At 44.0% G+C, this 19,652-nt stretch overlaps 1 protein-coding gene across 1 annotated transcript in view; it reads left to right on the top strand.

The window, feature by feature from the left end:
• The first annotated feature begins 509 nt into the window (after positions 1-509).
• Positions 510-19,652, top strand: part of LOC145405255 (G1/S-specific cyclin-D2-like) — a 76,199-nt gene continuing 57,056 nt past the window's right edge. Inside the window, exons 1-2 of the mRNA XM_080276673.1 lie at positions 510-716; positions 9,010-9,225. Of these exons, the coding sequence (XP_080132799.1) occupies positions 510-716; positions 9,010-9,225 (423 nt within the window). The remainder of the gene's footprint in view (positions 717-9,009; positions 9,226-19,652) is intronic.

Raw genomic sequence — 19,652 nt, 5'->3', positions numbered from 1 at the left:
CCCCCTTCGATGGCTGACCGACTGAATACCCGAAATTCCCAGGCGATGTATGGCAACCTACTCTCCGTTTTCTCCTGTCTCGACACCAGACTCCACAGACTCAGCAGCACCACTGACTCACTGCCTGTTGCCCTAGTCAGTGTGCGGCTGAGAGACGAGGGGTGAGGTTGAACGTTCCTCGCTCTCTTCGCTAACTAAAATCTCTCGTATGAACTCTGCACATCGATGAATTACTCACACTGTGCCTGAACTTCATCAACTAATAATAGTGCTTCAGATAACATACGTGTCTAATACAATTTAAAGTAAATGACTTAAGTGTAATTCCTTGACAAATAAACTTTAATTAATGGATTTTTCACATATAAACATCAAATAGTGCGTGGATAAAAGACTGACTTCTTGGACAACACGTGGAAACCTTGTGTGTGGAAAGGACTACCAAGTGAAATATTCACGTTCTAAGACGAAGGACTTGAGGTCTAGGCCTAACAGAGGCTCAGAGAGAGATGGAGGGGCTGTATTGTTCTGAAGCCCCTGCGTGTTCGGAGGGCCCCTTAGCTCCTGAGGACTCCAAGATGCTGGAGGACGAAAGGGTGCTAAATAACCTGCTACAGCTCCAGCCCTTCACAATCCCTTCACAGAACTACTTTAAGCACATACAGCACGACGTCCAGCCATTCATGAGAAAAGTGGTCACGAAATGGATGCTGGAAGTAAGTAAAGTTGAAGGCATGCCTGTATGTGGAGTAACATCTTGGAAATACTGATAAAAATGTGATATGTGCATGCTAAGACCACGAAGACTTTTTTTTTTTTTCCCTTGCCGTCTGGTAGCACCTTCACGCGGTGGTGCCGAGTAACCGAGTGGTTCTACTTCCCAGGTTATACAAACATCCTCAATTCCCTGCCCACTCCCAAAAGGAAGATGGTAGACTGCAGAAGGGAAACTTCAGCCTGCAGCCCACCGGGTTCACGTTTCAGATGAGCCTGGAGAAACAACCTTTGTTTTTTCCGGACGATTTTATTCAGCTCAGGAGGGGTTAGTTAGCGCCTTGAATTGAGACAAATATATGGAAAAGTTATAGGGAGATAAAACAGTTTCATTCCGACATGGACCCTCGTCAGATTTTGATCCCAAACTCGTCTGAAACGTGTAACTCCGTGAACTGCAGACTGAAGCTGCCCTTCTACAGTTCACCGTCCTCCTTTCGGGGAACAGAGAAGTGAGGTAGTTGAGGGGTGTATGCATAACCATGCAGTGGAGTCGCCTGGCTATACCGCTGCCACCACACGGAGTCCCTCTTCAGCAACCCTTTACAGCTGTAAAATATGTCCAAGTATCTCCCACAAGTAAACAGCTTTTCTGTGGATGGAGCGATTAAAAAAAAAAAAAAAAAAGTTGCTATTGGTGAACATGCTGTCTTCATCTGAAACGTGAACCCGGTGGACTTCAAGCTGAAGTTGCCCACGTTTGTATAACCGGGCAGCGGAGCCGTCCGGTTATATCAGTGCCACCGCTTGAAGACGGCCCTCATCATCCTAATGATATTAATAAAATTCTCAGTTGTTTGTTTGCCCTAAACTGAAGAATCTTGCCTCCTATCAGTACCACATTCACCTAACCTCCATTATCAGTGTGAACGTGTACATGACGGATGCATGATTATGACCGTTTCCTTGTACTGACAGTGTATAAAGTAAATGCATGACCATGTTTATGTTTCTTAGGCTGAAGGTACTAACAGGTAACAGTCATTCACTCCCAGAAATCTGAACGTGAAGCATATACTATAGGCAAGTTAATACTGAACGAGACCTACACGATAAACAATAATCATCATCAGTATCACCACCAACATGATCACGATAAATCATTCATAAGCTGAATATCGGGTACCACGTAGTCTGGAAGTGGCGCGAGATTTCATACAAACCAGCCAAACGATTCATTTTGATCAACATGATTTGAAAAAACAAAACAAACGAACTTAATATTTTGTTACTCGAAGAAGAGGCATAACGCTACGAAAACTTACGTTATTTCTAATGACTTGGGGAATATGAGGGCCAAAATCAGACAAAACATGGCTTTGCTACCTAGGAATTGGGAAGTTCAGACAAGATCTTTATGAAATGCTGTTCCCTCATCTCCGAGCCGTTTAGTGGGTCGGTTGACATGCCATATTCCTCTTTATTGACCTAATTACTATTCGGACGCCTTTTTAGTGTATTCTTGCTGGATCATTATTTTACTCTACTTGGAGACCTCTTGTAGTGAAAGAGCATGTGGAGATTGCTGCTAACCCTTTCCTGTGAGAGGTCTTCGAGGTGAACAGAATCGCCTGAAGATAGCAAGATTATACCTTGCTTACTAAGGAGACTTATTAGTGTGTTATCGATCATGAGAACTCTGGCGCAACGTAGACTACCTACCTACTTGTTCTTGGTAATAAAGCTCTCACTGGAAGGACTTTCGGATATATATCACATGAAATAGTTCCTGTAGCTCCTGTATCAATTATATATTGTACCTGAATATATATAATGTTCCAAACGAATTCAGCATTTGTGGGAGGGCAGCTAAGTCAGTGATACACAAGATTAGTATCGAAGCTGATGCAGTGTAAATCCCAAGACGATTTTCTTTCGTGCTGATCAATAAGACTTCCCTTAAGACTAGTTTGACTTATTCTAAAAGGTAAATAAATATAAAGAATTGCTATAGAATATAATTAGGTCTCCTAAGTTCATAGGTACAGAGACCTCATTTTCTTTGGGTTAAAGTGTCCCCAGCACCTAGGCTATTCCTTAGTGGCGTATCGTGCTTTACATTAAGAACGTAAGTGCTGCAGTAAATTGACTGGCCTAACATAAGCAGCTCCTATCACTGACAATGAATACAAAACATATACATGAGATTACTTACACGCCAAACTCGAAATAAACTGGCAGGAAAGAAATACCAGTGATTACCGTATTAACAAGCAACGCCAATATGCAGAAATAAACCGTCTACGTAAACTAGGTAAAGCTGTCAGTATGTTTCACAGGTCCACAAGCACACAGGACCCGAGAGGCGGGTACTGGGTCAGGGGGACAGTCAGACGAACCATTATCCCTGTCACCCTCCACATGCCCACCCTACAGGGGCCCCACTGACCGGGTACCATATCTATAAACCTTCTTGGTTTTAATGTTACGTGTAAGATTGCTTGTTTATTCTACCTTTACTCATACAGGTACTAAACAATTCTCAATCAAATGAGTGAAATGTAGCGTGGAAAATACAGCAAAATTCGTAATATACTTAGCTAGTGTGAATACGTGTTTACTTTGCAGATCCTTGATGAAAACGAAACCTGGCCACCTTCCCTCACCTCAACACAGTTAGGCCGTCCACTTTTTCTTTCACTCTGCTTTCGCCTCATCATAAGACTAACTTTTACGCCACGAGAAAAGTATTCCTCCCAATATCATAAGATCCATGGTATGATGATGAATTTTATTTGTTTTTGATAGCTACCTCCAGATGAAGATGATGATAATGAAAGTGTGTGTGTGTGTGTGTGTGTGTGTGTGTGTGTGTGTGTGTGTGTGTGTGTGTGTGTGTGTGTGTGTGTAAGTGCGTGCGTGCGTGTGCGTGCGTGCGTGTGAGTGCGTGTGTGTGTGTGTGTGTGTGTGTGTGTGTGTGTGTGTGTGTGTGTGTGTGTGTGTGTGTGTGTGTGTGTGTGTGTGTGTGTGTGTGTGTGTGTGTGTGTGTGTGTGTGTGTGCGTGCGTGTGTGTGTGTGTGTGTGTGTATAGAAACGTAAGTCAAAAGATTAAAGGACAATTAACAGAGGCTCTTAAGGTACTAGGCGGGAAGATACACACTAATATACTGTGCTTGATCGTACATTCCTCGTAAGACTCGTACACTTAAGGCGAAATCCAACTCCCAATCTTGTACGATGTGTTGTGACTTATCTTATGCCTTACATTTTCTTCGAAGATAAGGAATTCTTAAAATATTCCTAAATTGCTTAGTGACACTATCCCCTTGGTCATTCCTTTCATTCCTCTGCCCTGGGTAGGAGTGGAGGGGTAGGGTACAGTAGGAAAAATGCGACAGGGTAGGACAGGGCACACCAGGACTAGACTGGGTAGGGTACATTAGGGTAAGGAGAGGCAAGGCAGGAGGGGATTAAATAGGATAGGGGAGGTCAGAGGATGGTTGCGTACTGTAGGGTAGGATAGTAGGATAAGAGAGGACAGAACAGGATAGTGTAGGGTAGGAGAGGGTAGAACGGGGTATGGCAGGGTAGGATAGAGCAGGGCAGGGCAGGAGAGCTGGACAGGACAAGGAGTAAGAACGCAGGGCAGGATAGGGCGGAAAAAGAGAGGGGGCAGGGCAGGGCACACCAGGGACTGACCACACACATTAATTGTCCACACACTCCCCTGACCACATCCTGCACATGTCCCCAGTCTCACTCACGCGGGGAGTCTTAACACCCACTCGTTTGGAACTTAGAACACGGAATTATGTATTGTCCCGTTGCCCGTCAGAATTAGCAGTACACGAATGAATGATGATGCTTTCTGAATTAATGTAACTTTATTATTTGCAATTTTAGAACTTGTATGAGAAACATGGTGGTAAAAGAGGTATGGGTGGTGGTGATGATGATTATTATTGTTATTATGATGATGATAAGCAATTAGATATTGTCTTGAAAGCAGAAAGGTCCACACTATTCCCCCAGTCTGTCCCCTCTCCTCTTCCCCTCTACCAGCCTTCCCTCCCCTTCCCAAACTTTGCATATTCCTCTCATTCTCCGGCATCCCCATCTTATTCACCCCGAACTTCCTTCCCTTCCAGCATCCTCCCCTGTCCCACTTCCTTCGATTCCCCAGATTTTCCTATACCGGTAATCCCCTCGTTTCTTCTGGTCTCTCTCCCCTTCCCAACCTCCTCTCTTTTCTCACCTTTTATCGTTCAGCATCTTTCCTTCCCTCAACTCCCTGCCTTCCTCAATCATAAGTTTATTCCCAACATCTTCACTTCCCACAACTTTTCTTCCATCTATTTTTTTTTTTTCTCTACACCAGCACTACGCACACTCTCTACTCCTCTGTAAACAACTTGCAGCTCCCAGATTCCCTCCCTCTTGCCTAAACTTCCTCCCCTCCAAAATTCCTCACATCCCCTACTCTCCTCCCCTTCCCGAAACATCCTCCCTTTCCCCAACTTTCCATCCAGTTTCCCTGCCCTTCCTTCCTTCTGTGGTTCGGGACCCCCAACCGACACTGCCAGCCCCGTTCCTCAATACATGTGACAGCCCCAATATTTGTCAAAGTCGCGACCATCGGTTAGAGGTTAGGTTAGTAGGCCCAGGCGCATATAACCTAGGCCTACGCACAATGCACCGCTTCCTCCTCTTTCTTGGCCGACACTCTGCACCCTAAAAGAAGAACGGAATCAGTTAAAATTTTATGGATTCATTTCGACCGGTTCTGGTGAAAGGATCCGTCCGTCGACTGTTTAGGCAGAGGTTTGAGTCAGTTGGAGGCACAATGGAAGGCCTAGGCTAAGAAGGGACCTGGAACCAATTAGCAAGCTCAACTCCCGGTCGTAATTCCATAACGGAAATATGTTATAACCCAAGAATAATAATACGGGTCAGGAAATGGAAAAACATAAATCATATTGGCACTGGATGAGATTATTACCCACATATTAAGTTCTAAAATATACAATATCATTAATATCTCGGCCTATTTTGAAAAATTATTAGCTGCCGGTCGTAATATTTGTGACAGTATCTACTTATCTGTATCTACATCTATAGGTATAATTTCTTCCATATTTATTACTTAACCCTGTGCTTTGAAATGGGAAACCACAACTTATTAATCGAATTTTCGGTCATAACTTTATAACGGATTGTATTATAATGATTTTGCCAGTAAGTTTCAGTCTTCTTATCCCATACTCTCGTTAGGGATGGTATTAAAGAACTTGCTTGTGCTTAAGTCACGAATAAGACTGCTTGTGTACAATGTCACCTTAAGACATGCAGCTGCCAAACACTTCACAACCAAAGGGGAATTAATGTTAACGTGAATACTATATACCGGTATATAAAAAAAAAATGACGTCAGCAAATAAAGTACCGGTACCGTACAGGTTATTAAGATTTTACCAGTCTTAAGAGTTACTTTAAGATTCTTCATGAAAGCTTCCAGTGGGCCTGTGAAAGCACGTCTTATCCCAGCATGACAAAAAAAAAAAAAAAAAAAAAAAAATGAACGCCTTCCTGCCCCTAACGGTCTGGTAGTCAGCATTGTTTACATGTTTTACCCGGGTACGGTTGTGGTCAGTAGTCCCTTTACACGTACGGCAATTTGAACTGATAAGGCGAGATCCAGACCTGCAACTCGCTTTAATAATTCTACTTGGATTATCAAGGTCTTTCTAAACCCAAATTCACCCTTGTTCGTTTATATGATTTCTATTTCCACACACGCTTAGTAGAGGATTATAAAACACATGTAATTAATGGCTAAGGAAATGATACGTAATTTCCAAAGCAAATAAGAATGATCCACTGAGGCAGAAGGATGGAATGAAGAATGTACCCACAATACTGAAGCTCTCTGATTTTGTACCATATGTATGTTTACTTTGGTGTGGGTAGGCAATTTGTGGGTATTTGGATATGAAAAAATCAGAATATAAGGAAAGAAGACAGCTGCAGAAGGAATATTACTCATGTGAGGCAACTCATATAAGAGAAAGACTACCCTGTATAAGACTGAAATAATATAGTACTGTATTGGAGGCTGAAATGTTTAGCTTTCGTATTTAAGACTGAAATACTATAGAACCGTATTTAAGTCTGAAATACTAGAGAACCGTATTTCAGACTGAAACACTAGGATACCCTATTGAAGACAAATATTAGAGTACCCTATTTAAGACTGAAATTAAGACACAGGAGGGCGAGACCCGTTCCCTTGGACGCATCCCATCACGCGCTATCAAGTCCAATTAGGAAATGCTTGAGAACTGGAATACAAGGCAGCCTTATACTTCCACTTTTTAAATGTCTTCAGAAATTTAGGTCACTCTTGTCTTACAGGCTACAGCGGCTATTGGTGCTTCGAGGCGTAAAGTCGTAAACTCATCTACTGTAGGCTGTGCGGTTTTGGCCCTTAGGAAAGAGGGACATAGAGGCTGTGATTAAAGATGCCTGGACGTGAATATATGACCGCCAGCCCAAGCCTACCGTAGGGGGAGAGTAGGTCGACTTAGGAACCCTGAGATCTACAGTATATATAAAGAATCTTAAAGCAACGGAGGAATTTATTGAGCTTCACCAATACATACGATGAAAAAGTCCAGTGTATCTTGTTAATATCATGAATCACCAATTATTTTATTCATTATATTCTCCACCATCATTCGGTTAAGATGTGTTTGGTAGCTGTATAAATGAAAATTAATATATGAATAAACAATCATATTCACGAGTGAAGCCCAAGAATTTTTTTGAATACACTGCACTCCCTGTTTCACGTGGTCGTACCCCCACTACATGCACGCTGTCAAATTCCAAACGCCTTCATAGTGACTCATTACAGAATACAAACTGTTGTGGTTCTGTATCTATTATGTAAAAACAAGCGTACTACAGCTTAATATACCTATACTGTTATATTATTGATATCCTTTAATATCGGTAAAGTTCGCACCAATAACATACACGAGCATATTGAGGAATAATTGGAAGAATAAATCGCAAAGGAAGAAATGTTACGAAACTTTCTACCAATTAACCGGGCCACGATAGCAGGTTTCACATCACCCCATTATCTGGTTATATGGTTACCACCCAGCGTTGTAAATGGTTTCCTGGATTACAGGAAACCATTAGGCTTGTCACTCTGTGCAGAGTCACCTAAAGGCAACACTGCACCAACTCAGTATATGTGCAAAATAAATCGCTAAGGAAGAGGTGTTACGAGCTCTCCCTAAGGCCCCTTGTCCCTTACCTCCATCCCACGCCTCCAGACGCCCCTTACGGAGTTTCTCTAAGCATTTTTAAGGATGGGTATTAATTATGAGGAATTTCTGGCCTTTCCTTATTACGCCTAAAGCCCAAAGATGCGGTATGCCAGAAATGCTTCCCTCTTGAATTTTTAATGCTTTAGTCTAAGGCTCGGAGCTTTTGATGTAGGTAGTTAAAAACTGTAGGTCGGTAGGTAGGTAGATATGTTTTAAATTCTGGACGCTTGAATGGCTGAGTGGCTCATTGTCACTCTTGATAGTTCTCCCACTTTTATGTTTTCTCTTTTGAGAGAGAGAGAGAGAGAGAGAGAGAGAGAGAGAGAGAGAGAGAGAGAGAGAGAGAGAGAGAGAGAGAGAGAGAGAGAGAGAGAGAGAGAGAGAAGCTAGGTTGTGTCAGCTCGTCTCTTAAAGCTATTGGCCTTCCCCCCCCCCATTTAATGTTAAGTATATGCAAATCTGGATAATTAGTCGTTGTTCTGGTACTCCGGTGGTCTTGCCTTACCCTTGTTCCAGGATGGGTGGGCTACCTGATGAGTGGAGATGATACACAGAGATACACTGTTACATGACCTTGTGATATACAGACCTCAAAGTAAAAGGATGTTATTCCTATGTAGCCGAGATGATTTGTAAGATAAGCTATAGGCATATCACCATTACACGAGCGTGATATGTAGGCATTAAATTAGGTTGTCTTAAGGTTGCATGCCTGCTTCTTCTGGTGCTTGGAATGCAGAGGTGTGACGAGCAAATGTTTTATTCTATGATCTTGTCATTAATTACCTACCAATTTGCTGACCTAATCAAAATCATGTATGGTTTGTAGTAGTGTGAGGAGCTAGGTTTCTGTGTGTGTGTGTGTGTGTGTGTGTGTTTTGCACAGGTCACATACGCACTAGCTAATAATCTGCCAGTTTCCCGTCCTAATCAGACGCACCCATCTACCTATTTCCAGGTGTGTGAAGAGCAAGGATGTGAGGAGCAGGTCTTCGCCGTGGCCGTGAACTTCGTGGACCGGTTCCTGTGTGTGTGTGTGGTTCAGAGGTCTCAGTTGCAGCTCCTGGCCGCGGTGTGTCTCCTATTGGCCTCCAAGTTGCGACAGTGCCAACCCCTCGCAGTCAAGCTTCTCTCCTGCTACACAGATTTCTCCGTCAGTCAGCAGGAGATTAAGGTGAGTACAGAGCTAATTAATGTTTGTGTTTTTTTGTTTTTGTTTTCTTTATCTTTCTGGTATATTAGTATCCTTAATTTGGGTGGATGTACTACAACTAACCACCTTTTTCTCTGTTTCCTGCCTCTGTCTGTTTCCCACTATCTGTCTGTCTGTTTCTCTGTGTATCAGCCTATCATCCCACCTAAATATCTATCAGATTAATGTCAGCCTACCTACCTACGAGCCTACCTGTCTATGATACCGGTACCTCCTATTCGCATCTAGTACCTAATCACGCTGTGGTAAAGGACATCATCCGTCTAGGCCGCAACTGAACGTATTTCCTCGCCACCCTATCTCATCCTCATCCTCATCCTCATCATCATCATCATCATCCTAACACTGCTTATCGCCACCACCACCATCATCATCATTATTATCATCATTATCATCATCATCATTACATCCAAACTACCACGCGCGCGCCGATACGTAGGCTACCTAAACACTAGCTGTCATCGCACCTTGGCCATCAATGCTTATCACCGTCCTGTGTGTATGTATGTATGTAGTGGCCAAACTGGTAGAGGGTAGGCCTAACTCTAGAAGCCTCCTTGTCTGTCATCACTCACTTGTCCGGATGTCTTAGCTAGGACTCCCCAAGAGAGAGAGAGAGAGAGAGAGAGAGAGAGAGAGGGACGTTTATATGATGAGTGACTGAGGCAGAGATATGAAGAAATTATGAAAGGAATGATGATACGATCGGAGAGAGAGAGAGAGAGAGAGAGAGAGAGAGAGAGAGAGAGAGAGAGAGAGAGAGAGAGAGAGAGAGAGAGAGAGAGAGAGAGAGAGAGAGAGAGAGAGAAAGAAACGTTTATATAATGAGTGATTGAGGCAGATGAGGTAAATAATTAATATGAAGGGATTATGACGAAAATTACACAGTTGAGAGAGAGAGAGAGAGAGAGAGAGAGAGAGAGAGAGAGAGAGAGAGAGAGAGAGAGAGAGAGAGAGAGAGAGAGAGAGAGAGAGAGGAGGAGGAGGAGGCCTACCCTAGACAGACGAGAGGCATGGGAACATAGAGAGATTTTAGAAAGGAGCTTAAACCACAGGGTCCATTTTTTTGCCTTTCCTCTTGTCTACTCTAAGTCATTTTTTGTTTGTTATTTTAGTGTTGGGGAATGTCAGTTTTTCCGTCATATTCCGGGCCCACCTATAAACAAGATGGATCTGATAACTGTCTCCCACGTTTTAGATTTTTGCCTTTTCTCACTTGATTGGACTGACAAAACATTACACGAAATCTTGAATCTCGTGTCTAGATGTCAAACGAAACGAATAACCTGCATGCAAACGCTGAGGTGTAATTAGAAAAATAACATCGGTAAGGAAGAAGCAGGCACTTATTGCCACAAGTCGAGGCTATATTAGGCTAAGTTAAAGTGCTTTTAGGGTAAGGCTGAAGTAATTTTAAGTACTCTGTGTGAAAAGAGCAAAACGTAGCATACAGTGCTGTAATGACCTGTAGTTTGGATATACTCGGCCCGAGGAAGCGGGGCAAGTATGGTGCCACTTGAACAGGCAGTGTGAAGAGCCTTGTCTGAGTCTGCCATGAGTCTGTGTAATCTGAGCAGCTGGTGTGTGAGTGGGTGGGTCCTCTCCGGCGTCATGTTGAAGGCAATGAGACGGTGTGGAGGGACAGAAGGAGAGACATCAGGCTGGGGGGCATAGTGTTGTCTGGCTGGGGATGTGTGTCTGGGATGTCACTGCGTTCAGTGCTAATCCTTGTGGTCTTGTCCTGTATAGTCTAGCTCCTCTCTCCCCCCTAGATGGGGGGAAAATGCCAGGATGATGGTGATGATAATGATGACGGTGATGATGATGATGTATAGTCTTGCTGTAGATCTGTCTAGGATGATACAGCGTTCATCCCTGGTTATCGGATTTTCGTCCTGTTCCTTTTTGAGAATATGATCATACAATGCCACATAATAACCCCTCTCCTCAGTAGGTCTCTCCTATGCTTAATAAAATCGTTTGGCGTTAGCAAACATTCTAGGATTAAAGGGGACGCAGTCAGTTTCGCTTCTCAGTCTCTGTGAACCTTTTAGCTTGGAGACGAAGTGACGGGCATTTTCAATGCAGTTAAACCAGTGTGGTCAGTCTGGTGTGAAATGGACAGTGGAAGTAGATCTGGAGTATGGTAGGTAGAAAATGTGGGGATACGGAGGGCAAGAGGTAGGAAATACAGAGGTAAGGGGACAGAGGTAGGAAATTCTGGGATAGGGGGCAAGGGGGTAGGAAATATGAGGGTGGGGGGGGGAAGGGTAGTAGGAAATGTGGGGATAGGGGGGCCAGGGGGGGGGGAAGAAATATGGGGGATGTTGTAGGAAATGCGGAGGTAGAGGGGAAAGAGCGGTAGGAAATGTGGGGGTAGGGGGCACGGAGGGTGGGAGAAATATGGAAGGGTGGGGGGTTGTAGGAAATGCGGGTGACCATGACTGATGGGCTTAGCTTAGTTGACCCAACGCAGCCCAGCCCGTGACCGCACGAGAAGGGAGACGGAGGAGGAACCGAGGGGAAAAGAATGAAAGGGAAGACAGGAGGGTGAAGGACGAGGGAAGGGACAAGGGGAAAAGACGAAAGGAAAGGGGAGGAAGAAAGAAAGAGAAAGGCAGAGAATGAGAGAAGGGAAGGGTGGGGGAAGGGAAAAGAGGAAGAGGGGAGGAAGTAGGAAAGAGAAAGGTGGGGAGTGAAAGAAGGGGAAAGAGAAGAGTAGAGAAGGGTGAGGAACAGGGACGAGGGTGGGGGGAGCACCGGAAGAGAGAGGTTAGGTATTGTGGGTGAGGGGAAGGATTAAGTCGGCTCATCTGTTCGAATCCACTGTGCTCAAGTTAATGGGAATATGGATGTGACCGCCTGAGGGATTTCACACACACACACACACACACACACACACACACACACACACACACACACACACACACACACACACACACACACACACACACACTAAATTTAAGTCGGGATATAAACGCATAATGCGTTTACTGAATTCTCTTAACATAATATCGTACTGAGATTATTTTATTAAACAATTATGGGACATATCGTATTGAACGGGTTAACAAAGACTGTATCTAAGCCCTCCAAACTGACTAGTTTCCCCTAAGCCACTAAAGAAAATGTAGGAAAAGCAAACTAAAAAAAAAAATCCTCGTGATGAAGGAGTCTGAGAGAGAGAGAGAGAGAGAGAGAGAGAGAGATTCTTCATGCGTAGGCCAAAACAAATAGGCCTTGGTAACCTCAACTCCGCCATAAAACCCCCAAACTAGTGTCACAGGAAAGGGTGGAAAAAACACGAAGACGCGGCAGTAGAAAAAAAAAGTTGCCTAGGCCTATGGAGGGGGGGGAGGGGGAGGTTTCAATTTTTTCCTCTTGGCTAGTTTTCCGCAAGGCCTGGGAGGAGGAGGAGGAGGAGGAGGAGTGGGGCAAGGCAGTGCTATGGGGCTGTAAAATCGGCATCAACTTTATGACGGAGCCTGAGAGACGAAAACAAGACATGAGCTAGGGTAGGTAAGGAAGGGGGCGGGGAATGCGGGTGTCATAATATTTGCGACGGCCTATGGGGATGAGAGAGGGCCTAGGGGGCGAGATAGGGGCCCTAGGGGGACGGCGGGAAAGAGCCTAGGGCGATTATAAGCAGCCTAGCAGACGAGAAACCTAGGAAGTGAAAAGGATCCAAGAAGTCATAGTATTTGCGAGGGCCTATGGGGATGAGAGGAGGCCTAGGGGATGATATAGGGACCTAAGAGGACGACACAGGGCATAAAGAGGATGCCTAGGGGACAAGAACGGGACCTATAGAGCATATGAAAAGGTGTGCAAGGGATGAGATATTTACCTGAGGCGATGACGAGGATGAGAAGAGACCAAGATAATAAGGAGCAAGAGATTTATGGGATGAACAGGGCTTTCCAGGATAAGAATAGGTCTACGCTGATACGAATATACCTAGGAAACGATAACACTAGCTAAGAGCCTTGGGGTACGAGAAGGAACGGAGAAGGAACGAAAAAGTAGCCAAGGAGGAAAGACAGTAGCCTATAAGGACGGGAAAGTAGCTAAGGAGAATGAGAAAGTGACCCAGGAGAACGGGAATATAGCCTGGGAAAATGAGAAAGTAGCCTAGGGGAACGAGAAAGTAGCCCAGGAGCGCCGAAAAGTAGCCCAAGTGACGAATATAGGCCTACAGGAGGGCAAGGAGAGACCCCCAGATATACGATAGGTGTTCAGATTTCACGGGTTATTGTAGGTGTACTTGAGGTCGACCAGGTATATTGCGTGTACCTGAAGGTGTGGATGGAGGTGTGGGATATTACCTGGCCTATACATGGCAAATTGGGGAGATGTGGTGCGGGGTGGGGAATGCGTGGATGCAGTTTATGATGTGTGTGTGTGTGTGTGTGTGTGTGTGTGTGTGTGTGTGTGTGTGTGTGTGTGTGTGTGTGTGTGTGTGTGTGTGTGTTTGTGTGTGTGTGTGTGCAAAATAAGTGTGTGTATAATCATCAGAGTTTCTCGGAGTTTGTATGTGGTTGTGCATGTGTATGGGAATTAAGTGGATAAGTGTGTACAGACGTAAACCCAACGTGTTTATGTAAGTAGCTATTGATGGTGGTGGTTATGATGATATGTACTGATGTATATGTGTGCGTGTATGTATATGCGTGAAAACTGGTGAGACATGGATGAGTAAACTCTTAATGGCCAGTCTCATCACCCTTATGCCTCCCTCGTGCCAGGCTCCGTCCATTAATTGTCTACTTTAATCACCCGAAACCATCATCATCATCATCGTCACCACTACCCACGTTACATCACTAATTGGCTTGATGGCTTCATTAGCGTCCTTACTCTTGTTCCCAGTTAGTTTCTCCTGTTTCCCCCTCGTGATCATATTTTTTCTCCTTAGTGGAACCTTTTGTTTATTTAGCAATTGCGTATTTGTGTTTGTTACTGGATTATGTTTAGTTTCTGTTACGGGTTTTCGTTGTCTTTCTTAGCTGTATTTTTGTTATCTGTATTTCGTTCATGTTTTTACGTTGTCCTTTTTTTTTTCTTTGTTGTCCGTATTTAGCAGGTCTGTTTCTTTTCACTTGTCCTGTTCTGTTTATCATTTAAATCGTACATGACGAGGTGATGTGTGTATTAACCATTTCACTGAACAATGTTGATATCTTTGCTTTCTTCTGGGCTTGTCTCCGTATTTCAAGATCCCACCTACCTCATTCACAACAACGCGTAATCGAGTTAGGGGAATGGCGATGATGATGCTTGTGTACAAGAGATCTTTATCACTGAAGGCACGTGAGCGAGAGAGCACGTGCCTAAGTCAGATATCAGTGCTGTCGACACGTGCCCCTTCGGAGTAATTGTTTTCGGCGCACACCCACGCATTGTATCGCCCATGTTATCCAGTTCCACAACTTCTCTGCACCAAGTTACCCTCTTTATGCGTTAAATGACAAGCAGTAGGGTGTCTGTACTCCTTTCACATTAACTTGGCCTAAACTCTCCACCATGAATGCTGAGCTGTAACAAAAGATTAATACTAGAATATGGTGCTAGTCAAGAACTGTTATGGGATGGATGTAGAGTCATAGCTTTTGCCTTTCTCAGCCACTAAAAAAAATAAATTGCTAGAGAACGAAAAACTAAGCCAAGTTAAGGCGAAAAGAGTATATTGTACGTGAGATATACCTCAGAAGGTCGAAAACTAGGCCAACTTAAGGTGAAGAGAGTATAAGCGTACGGTCGGAAGGCAAACATGTACGCAGTTGGGTAATGCTGATGGCGGGAGGAGGTATTTCGAGCTGAGAGATATCGATTGCCCGAAGCGTAACAATGCTGCCGGGTGGCTCGTGCGCGCCAAATAGCTGTGCATGGGGAAGCTTTATTGATCCCCGATATACTGGGGAGGGGCTGGTCGTAGCTGAGGGTTGTTTAGTTTGTTTATATCCTAGTTATTGGTCCGGTAAGGATGTATATATAACTCTTTGACTTGTGAATTCTGTCAATAAAGGAACATGACAGTATTGTCTGAGTGATGCATTACGTGTGGAGAGCGAAAGGAAAAGGCCTGTCTAGAAAAGAAAAAAAAAAGATACAATTGGACTGAATAAGCGAACCATTAGCTATCGTTTTGGATATTAAGATTGCATTCTTTTAGTTTCCGATATAGCGCTCTCCACAGTTCTCATGCGTTTATTATTTCTTATATTTCTGGCTCCTAATGATGATTATGATGATGATCTGTTGCATGGACGAAACAAAGAGCAGACTTACAGTAGCTACGGTCACAGTGAATAATCGAATCATTAATTAGCTTACAAGGTACTGTTTTAGCTAATGTACACCTCTAGACATAAACATCAAGAAAGAAACAAAAGGGAGACACAGCTAGTCAGAATGGATGCTGCCCGCCGAATCAGATAACAGATTTACGATTCTTCTCTCTTCCCTTCCTCTCTCCCTGCCTTTCCTCCATCTCTCCCTCTCCCCGTCCCTCCCCTGCAGAGGAGTTTTGGCGCCAACGGGAGAAAGAGCGCGGGAAAACTGGCCAGGGGGTCCGTACTAGCGATAGGGGTGTTGTCTTTTACGTATCATTATCTTCTGTGGATTCTGTTTTTATTATTATTCTGTGTGTGTGTGTGTGTGTGTGTGTGTGTGTGTGTGTGTGTGTGTGTGTGTGTGTGTGTGTGTGTGTGTGTGTGTGTGTGTGTGTGTGTGTGTGTGTGTGTGTGTGTGTGTGATGAAGTAACTATGTTGTATTGGGGAGGAGAATAATATTCTTTTGAGTGTAGTTTGATTTGTAGTAGTAGTAGTAGTAGTGGTAGTAGTAGTAGTAGTAGTAGTAGTAGTAGTAGTAGTAGTAGGAGGAGGAGGAGGAGGAGGAGGAGGAGGAGGAGGAGGAAGAGGAGGGGTAGAGGGAGGAGGAGGAGGAGGAGGAATCTTTTCCCTCAAGCCTCTGTCATCGGTCGAGAGCCAAAATAAGCGTCTGAAGATACCTTTGTGATCCATTTCTTACTGCAAGCGACTTCAGACAATAGATATATATATAGATAGACAAACAGACAGACAGACAGATACATGCATAAATAAATAAACAGATGGAGTAGATAGATAACTAAATGAATAAGTACAGAGAAGCTGGTGAGAGTTTGAAAGGTGATAGAGGGAAGAGGGGAAATTTGAGACTGTGATAAAGGGGAAAAGGGGGAAGTTTATGAGAAGGAAAGAATGGGACCCAAGCGAAGAAACCTCTTGTTATAGGAGCCCATAGGTCTTTCAGGTCATCTCATCTTCACCATTTCTTTTTTCCATTTCTTTTCCCTTTTTCCTTTCCCCATTCTTTATTTTTCTTCTCTTCCCCTTACTCTTCCCTATTTCTTCCTTCCTGTTTCCCCTTCTCTCCCTGTCCCCATTTCCTTCGCCTTTTATTTTCTTCCCCCTCCCCCCCACACTTCTTTCTCTTCAATAAAGACAGAAAGAAAACGAGAGTCAATGGCGGATACAGGGGGCACTAACTCATAAAACACATGGGTTAACGCTGTGACCAATGACCCCTAGTGGGAGGACTGGTGTGGGGTCGGGTCAGCTCTGGTATGTCTAAACTGCCTACGTAACTGACACTCCTTATTTCCGGGGGGACAAGAGGCTGCGCGGAGGGGGAGGGGGGGCAGAAGGAGTGGTTCAGGGATGGATGGATGGAGGGAGGGAGGAAAATGATTGCAGTAGGACAGGGTAGGAAAAGAAAAGTGAGAGACGGGCGACTGATGAGGTTGGTTAGAAGACTGATGGATGATTGGTGGGATACGAGTAAGACAAAAAGAAAGAGGAGGGTAGAGGTGTGTGTGTGTGTGTGTGTGTGTGTGTGTGTGTGTGTGTGTGTGTGTGTGTGTGTGTGTGTGTGTGTGTGTGTGTGTGTGTGTGTGTGTGTGTGTGTGTGTGTGTGTGAAACAAAGTGGGACGTAAAGGGGGTGTGCAGGAAGTGGGGGAGGTATTAATAAGGTCAGGGAGGGAGAGGAAAAGATGGGGGGAAGCAGGAAGAGGTCGAGGGGAGAGAACGGAGGGTCTTAGATGTCAGAGAGGGACATGGGGGGAAGGGAAAGAAGGAAGAGGAGACAGGGAGGGAGGGAAGGAGAGAAAGAACATGGGGAGGGAGGGGATGGGGGAGACTAAGGCAGGTAGGAGGCTGAAGTGGACTGGGAGGAGAAAAAAATAATAGAAATGTAAAAAAAGTAGGCGAGTTTTTAAAAAGAAAAGCAAACAGCAACAGACCTAAAGGCTGAGAAGGGGAAGGCTACGGTCTCTTCTGTAGTACTTTTACGTAATACATGACAGGACAGAAAAAGACTGTCGGGCTAAGCTCATCTCAAAATATTCTTAACAGGATTCTTACATAAAAAATGTGTCAGATATGAAATGTTTTTGGTTTAGCAATTCACACACACACACACACACACACACACACACACACACACACACACACACACACACACACACACACACAAGAAATGATTTTAGTGCCTAGTTTTGTTTTCCTTTTTCCTAATTTTGGGTCCTACACATCATACTAAGTAATGAATCAAGGTTATTGTGATGATTGTGGTATTGATGATGATGATGGTAGTGGTAGTGATGATGACAGCAGTGGTGGCAGTGACGATGATGATGATGAATGCTGTGACTGCCTCACCCGGTAATTATGTCGCGCAGGCAGAACACGATAATTTATTGGGTTTTCGTACCCTTTGATAATTGACTGGTTTCTCAAGGTTTACCCCTGACATGTTCTTTTTTGGGGAAAGTCCTGCACCAGTGTTAGCTGTTTATATATATATATATATATATATATATATATATATATATATATATATATATATATATATATATATATATATATATATATATATATATATATATATATATATTGGTTGAAGTCTTAAAGCAGTATTATCAGTGGGTTATATACATCCTGCAAAGCTTTATAGCATCTATTCCTTTACGATTTATTTGGCATTGTAGATCTTATCATTCTCTCTCTCTCTCTCTCTCTCTCTCTCTCTCTCTCTCTCTCTCACTTACACACACACACACACACACACACACACACACACAGTCACTACACGTGTATAGAGGAGTGGTTGCATTCACAGCCCACCTGCCAGGCGTGGTCAAGTCATTTAACATATTCACTGCACACTTGTCAACACGCTGGTGACTCTAACTTTCCCATGTACTGAGACGCAATCATGAGTTTACTGTGGATAACGGCAATAAATTTTGGTTGGACCCCCCTCCCCCCAAAAAAAAAAAAATCCATCACAGGTCTACTCTGATGCGAGATTTCGAGCATACGATCATCATCACCGGAGGTAAAATACAGTTACTAAATCAGTGAAGAAAAAAGTGCTGAGACGTATATGCCATCGAAAATACGGCCGTGTGTATCTGTATGTGTATATGTATGTATGTACGTAGGCATGTATGTATGTGGATGTATTTACGGTCACCAGCTGCCCCCAAGTCTGTACCCTAGCTATGGCAGTGGCGGCGGTGGGGTATGATGGCTGTAGGCTGGGTAATGCCATCATAATGGACGGCCCTGTGTGGGATTATAGAGGGTGGAGGGTGGGTGACAATGGCCCCACCTCTCCCTATCCATCAAATACTGGACGCCTTTACCACTACCACCAGCTTCTCTCTCAGTTTGTCTCACTTTATCGATATCTATCTTTTTATATCTGTCTACATCTTTATCTATGTATATCTATCTACCTCTCTGTCTATACATCAAACACTAGATGACCACCATTATTACCACAAGATTTTGTCTTTCTCTGCTTCTCACTTTGTCTCAATTTATGTCTCACTATTCATTCATCTACATCTAAATGTTTGTCTGTGTATGTGTCTGCCTATCGATCCATCTGCCTATATTTTTGTCAGTCTGCCTATCTATCGATCTATTTCCCTCGCCATAGGGAACTGCAGGAAGAGAGAGAGAGAGAGAGAGAGAGAGAGAGAGAGAGAGAGAGAGAGAGAGAGAGAGAGAGAGAGAGAGAGAGAGAGAGAGAGATTGTGAGAAGGGGTCAGAGCGAACGGTCCTTCCAATCAACGTGGGTCAACGATAATATTTACGTTGCTCGACTTTTTATGCAATGCCGCGTTTCAGTCTCGCATTCCTCCTCTCTCTCTCCCTTCAATCTTTGCTCCTCTGTGGTTTGGCCAGGCTGTAGGCCCAATAGCTTTTCCATCTTACTCCTTTCATGGGTCAGTTCCCCCTGTCCTTTTCTCCTCTCTCTTTCTCTCATAGGCTTTCATGTTCTCAGCCCCCTTTTTTCCTTTCCTAGGCTCTCACAGATTCACTAAGCTCCTAAATA

Source organism: Coenobita brevimanus, chromosome 66 (genome assembly GCF_032717465.1).
Source record: "Coenobita brevimanus isolate Jiangsu-jjx chromosome 66, ASM3271746v2, whole genome shotgun sequence".
Classification (NCBI taxonomy): domain Eukaryota; kingdom Metazoa; phylum Arthropoda; class Malacostraca; order Decapoda; family Coenobitidae; genus Coenobita; species Coenobita brevimanus.
This window is presented reverse-complemented; position numbering and strand designations above follow the sequence as displayed.